At 38.4% G+C, this 16785-nt stretch overlaps 2 protein-coding genes across 6 annotated transcripts in view; one reads left to right on the plus strand and one right to left on the minus strand.

The window, feature by feature from the left end:
• The window catches only part of Axn (protein axin), a 32454-nt gene extending 24010 nt beyond the window's left edge, over positions 1-8444 (minus strand). Inside the window, exon 1 of one of the 3 annotated variants that reach the window (XM_076387516.1) lies at positions 7920-8444. The gene's annotated coding sequence lies outside the window, so the exon portion shown is untranslated. The remainder of the gene's footprint in view (positions 1-7919) is intronic. The other 2 variants (XM_076387515.1, XM_076387517.1) reach the window with 2 other exon arrangements.
• A 1952-nt stretch (positions 8445-10396) lies between these two features.
• Hs3st-b (Heparan sulfate 3-O sulfotransferase-B) lies at positions 10397-15448 on the plus strand. 3 transcript variants are annotated; one of them, XM_076387252.1, is made up of 4 exons: positions 10397-10801; positions 12085-12701; positions 12843-13333; positions 13876-15448. In XM_076387252.1, the coding sequence occupies exons 2-4, from the start codon at positions 12205-12207 to the stop codon at positions 13998-14000; spliced, it is 1113 nt and encodes a 370-aa protein (XP_076243367.1). In that variant the 5' UTR covers positions 10397-10801; positions 12085-12204; the 3' UTR covers positions 14001-15448. The 3 variants fall into 3 exon arrangements, with proteins under 3 accessions (XP_076243367.1, XP_076243370.1, XP_076243368.1); XM_076387255.1 differs by lacking the exon at positions 10397-10801 and adding an exon at positions 10840-10931; XM_076387253.1 differs by lacking the exon at positions 10397-10801 and adding an exon at positions 10896-11012.
• Positions 15449-16785: the final 1337 nt, after the last annotated feature.

A 16785-nucleotide genomic window follows, 5' to 3' on the forward strand; every position in this document is an offset into this window, starting at 1 on the left:
GATGTTCTTTGGCTTTTACAAAGCTTTCGCCCCCGTTTAACGTCCCTTCGTCGCCCGGTTCCTTCATCTTCTGTTATTCTTAACTCTTACTCCGCGCGCGAGACTCGCCCCGTGCGTGCGCTCAAAGTGACTGGCAAAAGCTTTCACTTTATCGCCGATAATTGCACGAATGGGGTTGTTTTGCTTTAAAAGTACGAGTCGGACCCGACGGAGGACCCAGGGGGGCTCGCGACCCCCTTTTCGACGGGATCGAGTGCAATTATTCAATAAACGAGCACGTTCTTTTCTGTGAGGGGTGAATTAGTCTAATACCGAAGAATACGTTTTTATCTTCCTGAGTGTCTGAGGGAGTTAGTGATTGTGAGCAGGAAGGTTCGTTTTATTATGTAGGAGGTAAAATACACAAGGTAGGTGACCTGGTACTCGATCAGTACACGGTAGTCGATCACTTGAATAAATAATAAGATAGTGTTACTTGAACTTTCTTAAACTGGTCACACAATAGGTTTAGATATTTCATTATATAATAATAAATACTTTTAAATTCTTATTTATTGAAGTGATTGATTGGCTGGGTAATGATCGAGTATCGAGTCTACTACCTTAGATATAATTACTAAGTTCTTCTTTGTTACTAAGTATCATTAATTTAAACGATGTAAATTGACTTTAGACTAAACAAACTTTGTACAGAAACTGTGCAAGAATCTCTGACTATCCCGCTCCATTTTCGAAGTCAACCAGAGAAGAGCATCTTCAAATGATTTTATAATTGAAGTACAACGTGTAAAATATTCAATACGTAGGTCAATTGGCGAATATCCTACAATTTTGTATTTTGTGGTCATCAATTAACAGAATTCACCTGTGCTATATATTTAATTAAAGTCAATGTATTGCAAATTCATTTCAATGACTCGATGAATACCGAACATAGTAGTGATACATATTTTACATTTGATTGGAAATGCAATATCTACTTGCATTCAGTTTCACGTTCAAGTGAAAAGTAAATTACTTTCCCCAATTCATCTCATTAGTTAAGTAAATTGATTAATTTACTCTGAAATAATAGCCGTCTAAATACGCTTTCTTTGATACTGTATCAGAAATTGATGTTATTCTATAGCATATCCACTTCGTTTTAAATTTTCCCTTAGGTATACAACTTATCTATAAGTCTTTTATCCACTAGAATTTTATAGATTAGGTATTTCTAGTAGAAATATATTTGTATATGTAGAGATTCTACACATTTCTACACTAGTATGTGAAGATACACATTTCTTTTTCTATATTAGATGTGGTAAATTCATAAATAATTTTAGGTATGACATACAAGATCCAAGAATATTCATGTAAGTACATTAATAAATTCACCACCATGAGCATCATGGATGATACAAATTTTGAATTCACAATATTTTTTAGAAACACTTATAATAAGTAAATATTTAACCGGTAAGACTAACAATTTCTAGGCACCCTTAATACATTCTGAGTTTTACATAAAATGGCAAATTCATTATAGAATCATAACAAATACATTCCTCGTTTCAGTACCTATAATAATATCTACAGTTGTGTATAAATTGTGTATTATTGTATTAATAGAACACTTTTAATAAAACGATAACTAAAAATCCTACATCCTGACTCCTAATGGGTTCATTGTAAAGTCGAGGCCTCAGTCAACAAATTCACGACGATTTGGATTGCAAACAAATTTTTTTACAAAAACTAGAACCTTTTGAATATTTACAACTTCTTCGAGAAACCCCCTGGCTTCTCAACGTCGAATCATCATCAGGGAAATTCAATTTAGAACTATAAAGGTATACGATTCACCCTTTACAATAGCTACAGCAAGGTAGTTACGCTATTCTTATCACGAAGTTACACCAATTCAGATACCGTCAATGTTTCATCCTATTACTCAAACTTTTGTCCGCCACTGTACATATTTGCACAAATGAAGGGATGTAAAAAAGCAGGCTCTATAAAACCCGCTTGACAACAAACATTTCAACTACCGTATCTACCGAAACCCATTTCCCATCGCAAACAGAACAGCGACTCGCCATAAAACGTATTCGTCACTCGGACCCCTTCCCGTGCCAGCGTTTCGCCCGTCGCCGAGGAGCCCGAAAAAAAATCGCAGCCCGTCGTCCCGCGAGATCAGCGACGCCGCGAGAAACAAAAGGCGAGGAGGAATTGAAAAATAATCAAAGTTGGCCGTCGCGCGGAGGGGCTAGCGGGTAAGGATGACAATATTAAGAAAGCCCGAAGGCGGCAGAACCGTAAAGGTTTATTGGCGTGGAGTATAAAGCGTGTCTACATCAAAGGCGACCGCTTCAGAACTCTATTCCCTTTCTGCTTGAACCCTCGCCGTCATCTCGTCACCACCTCCACCTTCTATCAACTACCACCGGCGTCCATTCGCTCTGCCAAGGTTGTGCACGCAACCAGACACACCACTCACCCTCCCCGCCCCCTGGAACGTGTGTAACTCCATCGCGTTTACCACGTACGCGGGTTCCCTGCACCGCTGGTTATTAACATCCATTACCATCTCAAACGAGACGCATTGCGACTGGGTACGATCGAAACACCGCCGCGCGGATAAACGAGCACGGATATTATTTTTCGATTCTGCCCCTGTCCCCTCCCCACCCTGGTCTTGTACAAACGCTGCAGCTCCACCTCCCTGCCCTCCCCCTCCTTTCGTGGCGTTCCCTCGCCACGTCCCTGGCGCGTTAATTAACGGAGCTGTCCGAGTACTCGAAAGTAAAACTCTCGTTTCATCGAACCGGGCCCAGGCACGCGATTATCCGGCCCGATACTTCGAGTGGCCCGATTTTTCGAAACATCCGATCGCTTCGATGGGAGCCGAATGGACCAGCCTGGTGGCTGCCGTCTGCTCGGTTTCTTTTCTTTAACCCCTCGCGTTGTAATAACGAGTCACACTCGTGGTATAAATTGTGCTTCAGATATTGGAGCAGACGTTGCTGTATCGTTAAACGCTGGGAATAGGGAGGGATTATAGAAACATCGAGTGGATAATGGTTTGTTCGTTCAGCTCGTAATGATGGCTTAAGTACTAATTAGTCGATTTGTAGATTTCCGTTTCGCATAATTTTATTCTGACGCGAGGAATGGAGGGGGTTCGGAATGTTTGGGACGGGACAGTTGTATGGGGGGATTTGGAGTTTAAGGAGTACTGTGATTGAGGGTGATTGATAATTATGTGATTAACTGTCGTGGGCACGCTCCTTTTTTGGTCACGGTGGATTCTGATTTTTTGGTAAACTTCTGGCGAAGTTTTATCTTTTCTAGTTAATTCGATGAACATTTGATTCGAATAGTGATGGTATATTAAACTAGAGGCTTCAGTAAGTAGCCTAGAATTTTTCTAGATTTTTTGAAAGCTTAGAACAGTAAAAAAAATAGACGTGAAAACAGAAGACTCAGTGCCCATGAAAGGTGCGAAAATCAAATGCGCCATTGTGAGTTTATATCAAAGAAATATTGTATTTTATTGTGTATTCTTAGACTGTGTAGATAATTTCTTACGTAACTTTAACCTTGAGAAGGTTATTTATTACAAATAAAATTTAATCTATCTTTCTTTGAATCGTTATCTTGTAACTTACAAAAAGTGTTACACTCATTTAAGGGGGTATTCTGGTCTAGAAACATAAAAACTTCTATTCCAAGGAATAGAAAATCCTTTTTCCTTTGTTTTAGATAATTGCAGCAATAATTTGTCCACCACTTTTTTTGTATTTGTACAATACTTCGTCTTCGTTTGTCGTGTAAATACGATTTACCAGGGGAAAAGGAAGACGATTTTTTATGGCGAAACGCGACAAAAGTTTGAGGAAAAATTTGATCGTTGTGCCTTTCGTTTTTTAGAACAACTGCTTTGAAAGTTGCCGCGCGTGGGTACCACTGATAGAGTCGCAGTGGTTCTCAGCACAAATTGTTATCATTTTTCCAACTATACTCAATATCCTATACACTTATACATATATTAGATATGTAATTTTAATAAATTTGAACTTTGCTATTAATTAACATGAATAAATAATAAGTACCTTATTCAATAATTGTAAAAAGTTGGACCAATTTAATGTTTCATTCTAGTAATTGTGTATTACAAAATTTTATTGGTAAATATTGAGGGGACCCGATCGATAACTTGTTAAAAGATTAAACGTGTTACTAACAGTACGTTGAATTATTATTTGCATGGACGTGTAAACTGTTTTATGGAAATATGTGGAGAACCTCTAAGACCTCTGTTGAGTGTACAGTATGCCTCTCAGTTTTTCAAAGTAAATTTTCTCGAAAAGGTAGTCTCGTGTAAAAAAGACGTATTTCACAGTTTTTATTTATTTTTAGGTGAGGAACAACTCCACTATAAATTATACCTGAATTTTATGGAGTTTCACAAATAGAAGAATAAATATCTCCAAAACATGGTTCGTTCTATGTACCTTTCCTTCAGGTTCTATTGTTTAATTTTTTGGAGCGGGCTCTCCACAGATTACTTAATTATGTAATATGACTAATTCCATTAAAGGAGCCACGAATTTTCATTAAATTCTGACCAACATTGGTATTGAATTTAAAAGGATTTTAAGTGCAGATCAGTGGTTCTCATAATGAAAATTATTCCCATTAACGATCGATTCATTGCAAAAAATATTTTAGTTTTAAGATGTTATAAATTATGTTCTGCACATAAAATTCGTTTTAGTCAAAGGGTTAATTTAAAGCATTGGTAAATAAATACAAAAAAAAGCAAAGATTTCCTCAGTACTTCTCAAAACATGTGTTAGTCACACGGACCGTAAATTTAGTGTAAATAGTTCCAAGCTAATAACGTTAAACTGACCTTAAATTCATAGCATATATTCATAGTTTCACTATCAGATTCGCCTTCTCGAACCTCTCTCTTTTTAAATGACTTCCTCGTACCTTTAACGATCAGTTTAACAACCACCTAACGATGTCTTAATTATTCCTCTTGTTTATTTCGACGAGAGGTCGATCATAAAAGAAATCACGATACGTACAAAGAGTAATTCACATCAACTTGAATGAACGTACAGTGACAGATAAAAAAAGGTTAAAATTGGCATTTTTATATAAGAATATTAGTAACTTCTATACTGTCTATTTGTGTCATATTGGTATAACGATCGTCGTATAATATTGAATATATTCGATTTAAATGTATACAGCTAATTATTTTTTCAACTGAAAATAATTTCAATATTTTGTGAAATTCTTATTGAAAAAAGGACTTTAATATCTACTTCAATCTTCTAATTGAGGCTATATATTTTTTATTATACTGAGTTTATTATGGCTTTCAGATTGCGTTTGATAAGTACACGAAGTGTGCTTATGATTAAGAATTTTTGTAACACTTACATAGATATTAATGAAGAATATTAAGTTCTGTAAGTGTAGTACCTTGTAATCTTCATAACAGCTGATATTCAGCGTTAATATTCATATAGATACTTCTAAAATTATTAATTAATGGTATACAATGAAATGAAAATATAACTGCTGCTCGGTCTTAGTTTTCGAGATATTTGTAAAAAAGTGGTAAAGTCATCGAAAAAGTATCTGTTTATGGATTTCGATGGCTTTTATATAATTAGATGGTTAACTGCATTGAATTTCGCTTACGTGGATATTAAACACAAAAGACAAAAAAATTGCGCATAATTTAAAATATACTAAGCCTAGGCCTTCCGCGATTTCAAAGGCAAATGCGTGAACCAAGCACAAAACATTCCTCAGGCAATCGAAATTACAATAATGACAATATGAGCCTCACACGTAAGTATCCATTATTGTAACTTCCATTGCCTCGGGGATGTTTTATGTTTCAATTTCGCATTTCATGAATCCGAAGGAAGCTCACGTATTCATAGACAGAATTCAAACGCATAATAGCAATAGTTTATTGCAAATATCTAACAATCTAAGCTCGAGTGGCGTTCACGCAGAACGAATCTCGCAACTGTATAACCTAAATTTTCTTGCAAACTATTCCTCGAATAAGAAAATGTTTCAAACGAAAGCTGTTTGCTACCAAGAAAAGCCTACCAAAAAGGAATATACCTTCGACACCCAGCAACTTTCGTTTCAAACATCTTTCCCTGTTTAACATGTTCCACAAACATTTTAAAGAAAATTCAAGTGATGCAGCAGCGAGACTCACTCTCTGCACACAGAAAAAACTTGCTTAAAACAGCGATTTCTACAACCTACTTCAACCTCATCAAAATCGGCGTTCCGTCCCCCAAAGTAAAGTAATACCCACGAATCGCGTACCTCAAGTCGTGCCACCATCGAAAACCCCAGACACGCGATACTCCTTACTTCCCCAGAGCCCTCAATCAACACGTTGACTGCCATGTCGCCCACATATGGGTGACAATTTTTCCACGATCGTGAATAACGATAAGTGACACAATCATGTATAACAATAACGCGCAGAATTTTAGCGACAGTCAACAAACAAGGAAAAACACTTTAAAAGAACCACGAAAACGAATTGAAAACAATTTCCTTTAAAGGCGGGATCGCTGGCAAAGCGATCGAATTTTTAACGAAATTAAAGCGTCGGCGAACGTGTTAATAAAACCCCAGCCGCGAGATACACGATCGCCGTAGCGTACGCTCGGCCATCCAACATGTGTGTATTGTTTTGACGAAGGCGTAGAGAGCACATGTATCGGTCGCGGAGGGGCAGCGAGCGAGGGGAGGTGGGTCGGGTCACGGGACAGAAAATATGGAGGAAAAGAACGAAACGGACGCGTGGTGGAACCGGAACGATCTCGCGAAGAGGTTCGCGCAGGGGAAAAGAGATCGAGAGACAGAGAGAGATCGAGAAAGAGAAAGAGAGAGAGAGAGACCAAGGGAAAAGAGCCCGAGCAAGAAGGAGAGGGAGCAAAAGAGCAGGTAGGGCACGAAGCGTAGGAAACGAAACTCCAGGCGACTGGCAGCAGAAAAGCTCGGCGAAACGCGGGCTTCGCTGGCGAGAACGAGACGGCACGACGTGGCGGAGGAGGATGGAAGAGGAACGCACGGCTGCGTTCGGCGGCGGGCACGTCAAGAAAGAGAGCTCGATTCGTGAATACACGTTCCCCGAGACGCGCAAAGCTCCTCTCGCGCGGCTGGAAGCCGAGCGAAAGAGAAAGAGCAAGAGAGAGACGGCGGAAAGGGGGGAACACAGAGGGAGGGAGGGATGGTGGGAAAGGGCGAGAAGGGGGGGGAGAGAGAGTTGATCCCGGTGAAAGAAAAAGGTGAAGAGAGATGCCGCGAACGCGGCGAGAGACAGGGACCGAGAGCAAACGAACGGAGAGAGGGAGAGAGAGCGAGAGAGAGAGGAAAGGGGAGGAAAAATCGAGGATGAGGAGAAAAAGGAAGACTCCACGGAGTAAGATGGACCCGTGTAAACACCGCGGTGTATTTTGGAGCGAGTGATTTTCGGTGTTACGCACGAGGGAATCGATGCCCGTTACACCTTCTCCCTCTTTTTCTCTCTTTCTCTCTCTCTCTCTTTCTCTCTCTCTCTTTCTCTCTCGCTCTCTCTTTCTCGTCCAACTTTCGCGCTGCGCTCCGAGCCCAAACATCACGCGGTCCTGCGACAGGAACAGACGACGGTCGGTAAGGAGCTGGCAAAGGAGGTAGCTGAACGGGAACAGAAAGAACGGAGCGAGAGAGACAGAGAGTGTTTGTATGTGTGCCTATGTGTGCCTGAGAGAGAGTGAAAAGGATAGACAGAACGTAGAGACGGCAACAGAGCGAGACGGCGACAACGAGAGGGTCACGGCGAGCGAGAGGGAGGATTTTAAGAAACGAAATCGGCGGTACAGAGGAAAGAGACTTACTCGGTATTATCCGACGGTGGCTGTGTGTTTGCTAGTGTCGCGGTGGCGAGTCCCTACGGCGGGGCCGACGTTCCATGCCCGAGAATGTCAACTCTCGATCGGTGTGCTGCACGAGCCGAAACGCAGACACATCGCGGCTCTCTCTCTCGTCCTTACCCTCTCGCTCCCTCCCAGGAACGACGATGATTCGGCGTGAACTCTCGACACTTGGACACGACGCACACACGCACCACACTCCCGACGGGATAATACACACAGGGCACCGTATCGCCGCGCGAACGAGGCAGGTCCGACACGCGGAATGCATGCGACGCGAGTCGTGGCCGCGCCGAGGGAACGTGATACGACGGGGGCGAAAGATCGACGACAGATCGGCCCGCTAACCGACGACGGGCATTTCGCGGCTGCTCTCTCGGCCACACATCTCGGTCGCCATCGAGATCTAACACGAGTGCGCGGGACGCGCGCTCTCGCGGCCCCTGCCCGTACTTGCCCCTTCAAAGGCCGGCCAATCAACGGGCCGCATGGCCTATGCCCTTGCCGCGAGCAGTCCTGTATCTAGCCGACGCGCCGTCATTCATTCATCTCTTGGGATTTTCCTTCCAGGGGCCGCCGCGCGGTTACCCGCGACACGGGGCCCCCATGGCGAAGGGGAGGACGAGCTTTCGAGACTGTCGAAAGCACGGGGGTGATTGTTCGACCGTTCGATCGTTCCCGCGACACGGCGGCCGCTAATTAATGACACTACCGAGCGTGGACCAGCGCACACGCACGGGGAGCTGCGACTGTGTGCACGCGCTCGCCCGACAGTCGCGTATCTAATTGATTTAGCACCTCCGTGGGCCAGACGGTTTTTGGGGAAAATTAGGGACTGTTTCAGGGGATGAAATTTTGGAAGTGTTTGAGGGGGATTTTGATTATGTTTTGTTCTTGGGTGGTTTTGGGATTGTTTGGGTTTTTTGAGGGGCAGGAGCTTTGGGGTGGATGATGGTTGTGGAGTGTTGCGTTTTTCGGGGGTTTAATTGATTTTGATTGGGAAATTTTTGGATATGGTTCTAGAAAGAAGTGGGATATATGTAATGGACTGTGAATGTTGCTGAAGAGTTTAAGCTTAAAGAACTGTGGAAAGTATATGAAATTTTACGAAGTATGGCGAACATATTTTGTAGATGGAAAAAGTTTTTAATAGAGTATTGATATAAGAGTGATGGCCTATTTAGGACTTTCTTGCTGCTTTCGGATTTTTATTTGGAGTTTGAGGGGAGTTTTGTAATAAAATGATTTATGAAATGCTTTTTGCGGACTTTAATTAATTCTAATTATCTAACTTTTGGGCAGACTTTTCAGAAGAGTGTAATATATAGATTGCGAATGTGTATGTATTATTGGAAAATTTTAATGTACGAACTACTTTCATGTATGTTGGTCTGTATAGCACCGAGATGTCTTAAAAATGTTTCAGACATCCAGTGAAGTTCTAAAAATGTCTAAAAGTTGTCTTCGAGACGTCAGAAGTTACAAATCAGTATGTCTTTAGGACGTCTTAAAAGACATTCATAAGATGTTTTAAAAGTATCCAAACTACTTCTATTAGACGATTAGATAAAAAACAGACATTTTTAAGACGTCGAAAAACGCAAGTTTTTAAGATGTACGCTGCCAGACCTTTTTGAGATGTCCAAATTATTTTGTAAGAAAATCTGGCATACAATAGACGTCTTCAACACGTCATGTGCTATCTAAGGGAATATTCAAAAAGTGATCAAATTTATATTTAGGTTCTATTTCTTAAATTCTGTTCATAAAAATATGAATGTGTATAAGCATTCATAATGAAAATGACAAACGAAATTAAAACAATACTTATCTAAAGAATTCTTATTTTATATTTAACTTGCATTGTTAAACAGCTAAAGTAAAAAATTATATGCGTTCGTATTTATAATAAAAAAAAAGTATAATACACGTTTAACGTTCTTCAAATATAAAAATTGAAACCTACAGCTTTAACCTGTCATACCACTGCAATTATTACTAGTTTATATAAAAAGAAATGAATAAACTATAATTAACACGAAATTGAAATATCCAATATTTTAAAATTGAGTAATAACAGATTTATTAATAGAATACATTTTTCCATATTTCAATCCCCTAATAGAAAAACAAGGTTCACCGACCTTAACTTCATCACTCATAACATAAAGTGAGTCATGAAGTTACCTTTACTCTTAATTAACTTTATTTAAATACATCTTCAAAGGTGATCACTGAAAAAGTGATCGTTCCTCTTTCTTCCTCTCGCCCTTTAATCATATTTCACATTCCATGGCAGAACGTTCAAAGTTCTCGCGGTTCATTTCCCCCAGCGAAATCCTTTCGATTTCAAAGTTCAGTTCGGTCACTCGATATCATAAGATCTAAACTGTACGCCGCCTAGTTCACCTGATACTCCACGTCCAACGAGTGGCGCCATCGTCGCGCTCTCTACACTCGGGGCACACGGCTATGTTGGTGAAGGGTACGAAAGGGAAACGTTTACATAGAGCGCGATGGGATTAACAAACGTTGAATGACACTCGAATCCAACTAAAACGGTCGAAGCCTGAGGAGGATGGGGCTCGATTCGGCCTCGCGTTATTCGGCTCGATAGCTATGAAATCGCATCGTCGATACTCGCCACACGTTCCACTATCGTTTCTCCCTTCTTCTCCCTTGGACCGCGTTATCGATTGTTACGAACGCGCCGCCTGATAATGCGTTAAATGTGCACTTCCTTTAATCGAAACCGCGTATCCTCGCGTCCGAGCTCCTGCAAAGAATCGATCCCACGCATGCCATGGGGAATTAACGTGCGCCTTGTGACATCGTGCGGCATGCAGGTGAGCTAATGCAACTGTGCAAACAAACATTTGTGCAACAATTCCTGCAGCACCGTCGACACTCGCCGAGTCGAGGTTCTCGTTCGCGTGAAATGAGCATGTGCTTTTTAGACGTCGATTACCTTTGGAAGTTTGTAATAATTTGGTTCTTTTGCAAAATTCTTGACACAGGTTACTGAGGATAAGATGATACAGTGTTTCCTCGTTATAGGTTTGTAGTTTTCTGTGATTGGGATTGTAGAGAGGGATTTCTGAGTATACTTTGGGTGCTCCTTGTTCTTGTTCCGTGAGAAACTTGAGTGAGGGAATGTGAAGATATAATTCATTGGGTTTGAAGAATTTAAGAATGTGGTGAATATAGTAAGAAGTTTATAATGAGGGAATACTGTACATACTTCATATCGATTGAATTTTGTGAGTTTAATGATTCTTTGAATGGCCTGAGTGGATAGTTTTTTATTTTATGATGGAATCTTAATGTGGGAAAGTTTACGGATTTTAAGTGTTGTTTATAGGTTAGATGTTTTTTACGTATATGTGTATTCAAGAAGTAATAACTTCTGTTGTAATATTCGTCAAGATACTAAGAGAATAATTTTTTCAAGTATTTTCATTATTCACTTGGCTATATGAAATATTTTAATAGGTTACTCTAAGAAACTTCCGCGCCATTTTTAAATGGACAAAATGATACAGAAACACGTGAGCACTACATAGATTAATGATATTGTAATATTGCAATATTTTTTAACGTTATTGATATCAAAAGAAACGCGTAAAAATATAAAATACGCACAAGAAATTAGAAATGGAATATATTTTATTTTTTGTTATACATTCTATTTTTTTTAAATTATTTGTATCTTAGAATAACCCAGGTGTAAAATGATGGCTAAAATAGATTATGTAAATGAGATATAGATGCATATTAAATAAGTAATTATATGCTGTGTGCTGGCCCCTTTATAATGGCAAACGCATGGCATAGCTGTAACTTGGGTAGCCTAGCAATTCAAAAGATATTTGAATTACCATTTTAGAACAACATAAATTATCAATACATTACTCAAATAAAATACGAAAAATTAGCTTTGTATAAAAAACATATTTAGTTGAATCATGAAAAAAGAAATTCCTAATATAAATGTTCTATTTTATTTGCATTTAATTCCAAAAATGTCTAAAATTGATTATTCGGAAAAAGGATAATATTTAGAAAAAACCTATTCCATTCTATTTTCAATCTCCAAATTTTACTAACGCAAGAAATGTTTTTTTCGTAGATTTGACAAACGTAAAAAATACCAATCCTAACATATCAAAATGGCAGAGGAAGACTGAAAGCTTGATTGCTATGATGGAATCCAGGATGCCAGTGAAGTACGACGATTCTTAAACTCAGTATGGAACTTAGAAAAGGGCCCTGGTCGAAAAAGATCTTGGTCCCAACCTGCTTTTTGGTCATTCTAATCTGGATCTTCCTAATCGACAATTCGTTACTCCTCGCTGGTCTCTCTGTCAAACCGCCCTCGCAGAAGCCCAGAAATTCCGTACACGTTCAGCACAATGAAAATCTGGACCGTCTAAGTATCAAGGAGTCTACTTTGGCAAACGATGCAGAATCGAAACGCTCAAAGCTATCAAGAGTTCAAGTGGTTCCGCTTTGGGCGACCAACAGCAGCGCGAAAGGAACCTCGACCGTCTTGAGAAAATACCAGATTCTGAGGCAGCAGGGCTTAATGCCCAGCAAACAGTTGCCAACTGCATTGATAATCGGCGTCAAGAAGGGCGGTACTAGAGCCTTGTTGGAGTTTCTAAGATTACATCCTGCCATCCGCGCTGCTGGATCTGAAGTTCACTTTTTCGATCACCATTATGTCAAAGGCTTCCATTGGTACAGGTATGTTATGGTCAATAATTGTCAAATATTAAAATCAATGGTAAACATTTTTAAAAAAACAGGTTGTTTCATAAGTATTTGGAGTTATATTAAGGTGCAACTTTGAATGTTTTGATTTTAATGTCTATTTTCATTTTACAGACATAGAATGCCTCCAACATTGACGACTCAGATCACGATGGAAAAAACGCCATCTTACTTCGTGACATATGAAGTACCAAGGAGAGTGCATCGCATGAATCCGTTAATGAAATTGATCCTCGTGGTGCGAGACCCAGTTACTCGAGCGATATCTGATTATACTCAAGTGAAGAGTAAACGCATCAATATGCCAAAGTTCGAGGAGCTGGCGTTTCTGAATGGATCGAAAATCGTGGACACATCGTGGGTGCCTTTGAAAATTGGCGTGTACGCGCGACACCTGGAAAGATGGCTTCAGTATTTTCCACTGTCGCAATTCCTGTTCGTCTCTGGCGAACGATTAATCGTCGACCCTGTCGCAGAGATCACGAGAGTTCAGGACTTCCTAGGCCTCAAGAGGGTCATTTGCGAAAAGCATTTTTATTTTAACGCCACGAAGGGATTTCCCTGCCTGCTCAAGTCTGAGAAACGTCCTACTCCCCATTGCCTTGGTAAGTCAATGTTAGAAAAATATCCTACTTATTTTGTTTCATTTGGTGTTTTCTTTAAGTTATTTTGTTTGTTATGAAATATCCCATCAAAAGTATAAGAAAATTAGCTTGAGAGAAGCACTACAAGTTAGGTGCTCTCCAAAATTTAAAGATATGCTACATAAAATTAAAATCAGCAATTTCTGGAAGCGAGAAAAGAGCTGAGGAATATTTTGGGTACTAAGATTCATTTTTGAGATTAATTTCTCGATGATTTTCACAGTCCTGAAATTATCTCTAAAGTAGAAACATTCTTTTATGAAACAGTGCATGTGTACCTTTTCACTAAACTAAAAATCTTGTGCTCTTATCGTTAGAGCACATATCCCACTATTATGTTTTTATTCCGACATTATGTTATATTCAAAAATATTTTATTTCTTTCTACTTAATTTACTTTTCGTGCAAACATTAAGTACAACGTTAATTTTCCTGTATGTTTCGTTTTCTAATGAAACGTTTTTCAATCATCAATTGTCATAAATGCAATGTATGATTTCAAGGTAAAAACAAGGGTCGTAGCCATCCTTACATAGACCCCGCAGCCATACAACGATTGAGAGATTTTTATCGTCCATTCAACCAACGCTTCTATCAATTGACGGGGATGGATTTCGGTTGGTTGTGAAATTAGCGCAATAAGTGATATTACATATCGATGATAGTCAAGTAAAGCATAGTCAATTTTAAACGGGATAAGCTATCGCGCATGGGAATGCCATTAGTTTGCACGATAAGCGGATTAACGATGAGGAAATAACAATAGTCCTGCGTTAGATTTTCCATCAGTTCTTATGCGACACAGAACGATTTTTCCTTTTCCACGCACATGAGATGAAAATCCATCGTTTCAATGTGTTCGACAATACACAAAGACAGAAATAATTCCTGCTCTTGTTCGTGATACTACTTTTAGGCACAGTAAAATAGTTAACGTTATCTCGATTATATGTATAATTTTTAGTACACATATCGCACTATATTTTATACATGATATTATGAAAAGAGATATAGATCTCACTCTCAAATGACAGTTAGAAAGTGAACTGCTTAGATATATATTTTTTATTTAACGAAGTGGTTTTTTGTAGGGATTATTGTTAGCTTTAAATTGTATCCACTAAGGAGCACTTCATTACACGATATCAATAGTTTAGTGCATCATTGTTAATAGAAACGGGTGATATGTGCAATATTATTCTAAGTATTCTGTTGATCATTAAATTTTTATATTTTCATTAACGTTAATATTATTAAATGCTAAATAAGGTTGAAGCTCCATATGTATTTAATGAGTAAGTAATTTTTAATTATATTGTCGTATATTTATACGATATGTTGTTAACTATTAACGATCGCTGCATCTTGAATTGCGTTAAAATTTATTTAATTTAAGTTGAAATTAAATAATTTTTTCCAACGCCCTAGCGAGCCGTTTTAACGAATATACTTCGTTAAAAAAATTGAATAAAATATAGAGATATCAATAACGTCAATTAGATACTCGTAACGATAAAAGTTACTTTAAAAAAAAGTTTATATAACTGTTCGAGAATATTTAATTAATTTCGATACGTGCAGGTAGGCACAAGCTTGCACAAAATGCAAACCAAATAAGCCATTTATATTTTGCAAACATGCACGCTCATATATACATACGTACTCATAAAGAATTTGTACAAATTAATTAATAATATTTAAACTTCGATTGAAATACTAGTCAATGATTAGTGCTAATTATTAGAATTCATTCGAAGTGATTCATTCGCTCATAAATAATCTAATAACGAAACAATTTTGCAATAATAATCAATTTGGAGTAATGGAATATTAACAATTTTTAAGTAACTCGTAGAAATTCGAATTAAAAGAGAGTAGTTAAGTATACATTAAGTTTCTTTGCTCAAGTGGCCTAAGTGATCTATTTGAGAAATACAAATCTGTAAATAAACGGTAATTTACAAAACACAAAATGTTATTTCTGTACTTACAGCAGCATCAAATTTTCACTCGTTCAGTTGCAGTTTCTTTTCAAACTTCATTTATTTTTCGCTTTCTGTTTCCTATATTTTATTCACTTCTTCAGTTTCATTCTGAAATATTAAAGAAACATTTGCTTTAGTGATCCACGATTTCTACGTTCTTTTTTATTGAAAAAGTTTCTCGATAAAAGACAATATCAATTGTGTCTTTATTTTCCTTTTCGCTAAAAGATATTTCTTCTGATTTTTCAAAAAAAGTTTATCGTTTCTGGTATGGCTATATTTTTTTAAATTTCATTGCTTATGTTAAAAGATAAATGTATCTTCGTTTTGAGATAAATATCCTCTAAAAATTGAAAACCAAGCAATTGGTTTATCCTATGGTCCTCTACTCATCCGTTCTCTCATTAATCTTAAATAGATAACGAAACCTCCCGTTTCCCCTTCAAGGTAAAGAACGTTACGATAATACTGATTCCTCCAAATCTCTCCAACATTTATTGTAACTCTATTTGTTTATACTAGCTTTATACTAAGTCTTCTCAATCAACGTACCGATCTTCAGACAGATCTGTTAAAATAGCACATTTTCCACGGGACATTTCTCGTTGCTGGTTAATATAACCGTCTTTAAAGCTCCTTCGAACAGCGTATCCTTCGCGTACAGTAAATCGAATTCGTTCGATATGGCTTGTCTTGTGAATCACACCCCGCTCGCGCGATCAGTTGCCACAGGTAACAAATAACAACAACCAAACGTTCGTTACAAATTCTGTAATGGAACTCCGCTGTCGACCGTTCGAGGAGACGACAAAGGGACAACAATGTGATAACATATGAAGAGCGTTTTTGCGCAACTGTAAAGAGTATTGTTATTTAATACTTTTCCCGTGAATATCTGTTGTCGTACAGATATTCCGCTGGGGTTGAAAGAAACAAGTGTTTTCTCTGGTCCATTCTCTATGTCTATTGAGCTAACAGAAAAAAAAAAAAAAAAGAAAAACAGTTAACAATACGAGTGGAACCGTTCGATGGAAAGTGAACGTTTTCTGGGAATTTTGTTCGAGCGACGCTATTTTGTTAAGAAAGGCAGACATTTTGTAGTTCGAGCAGTTCCATCGAAACGGCAACGTATAAAAAAAGGTGTAAGTGGACACATTTTTTTATTCGATACTCTAATCTTATGTTAAAAATTCTTGAGCAATCTTATCGATTGATGGACGGAATATATATATCTATGTAAATATATATATATTTTTGTGGGGGAAAAATAGAGAAAAACGCTGTTACAATACAGAGCAGAGTCAGTATGTTCATCATACGTGATCGTCGAGAAATTGTTAAAACTAACGCGTAATATAATTCGATCGGGGGTAACGAATACTGATTTCGAACTTCGGAATAGAATACCACTATCTTCTTGGGATTCTA

The sequence above is a fragment of the Calliopsis andreniformis genome, chromosome 10 (genome assembly GCF_051401765.1).
Source record: "Calliopsis andreniformis isolate RMS-2024a chromosome 10, iyCalAndr_principal, whole genome shotgun sequence".
Taxonomy (NCBI): Eukaryota; Metazoa; Arthropoda; class Insecta; order Hymenoptera; family Andrenidae; genus Calliopsis; species Calliopsis andreniformis.

Excerpts from the sequence above, each read along its gene's own strand:
- Hs3st-b (XM_076387252.1), top strand. The coding sequence starts at position 12,205 with ATGGAACTTAGAAAAGGGCCCTGGTCGAAAAAGATCTTGGTCCCAACC. Across the intron at positions 12,702-12,842 it reads AAAGGCTTCCATTGGTACAG|ACATAGAATGCCTCCAACAT; the intron begins GTATGTTATGGT and ends TTCATTTTACAG. Across the intron at positions 13,334-13,875 it reads TCCTACTCCCCATTGCCTTG|GTAAAAACAAGGGTCGTAGC; the intron begins GTAAGTCAATGT and ends TATGATTTCAAG.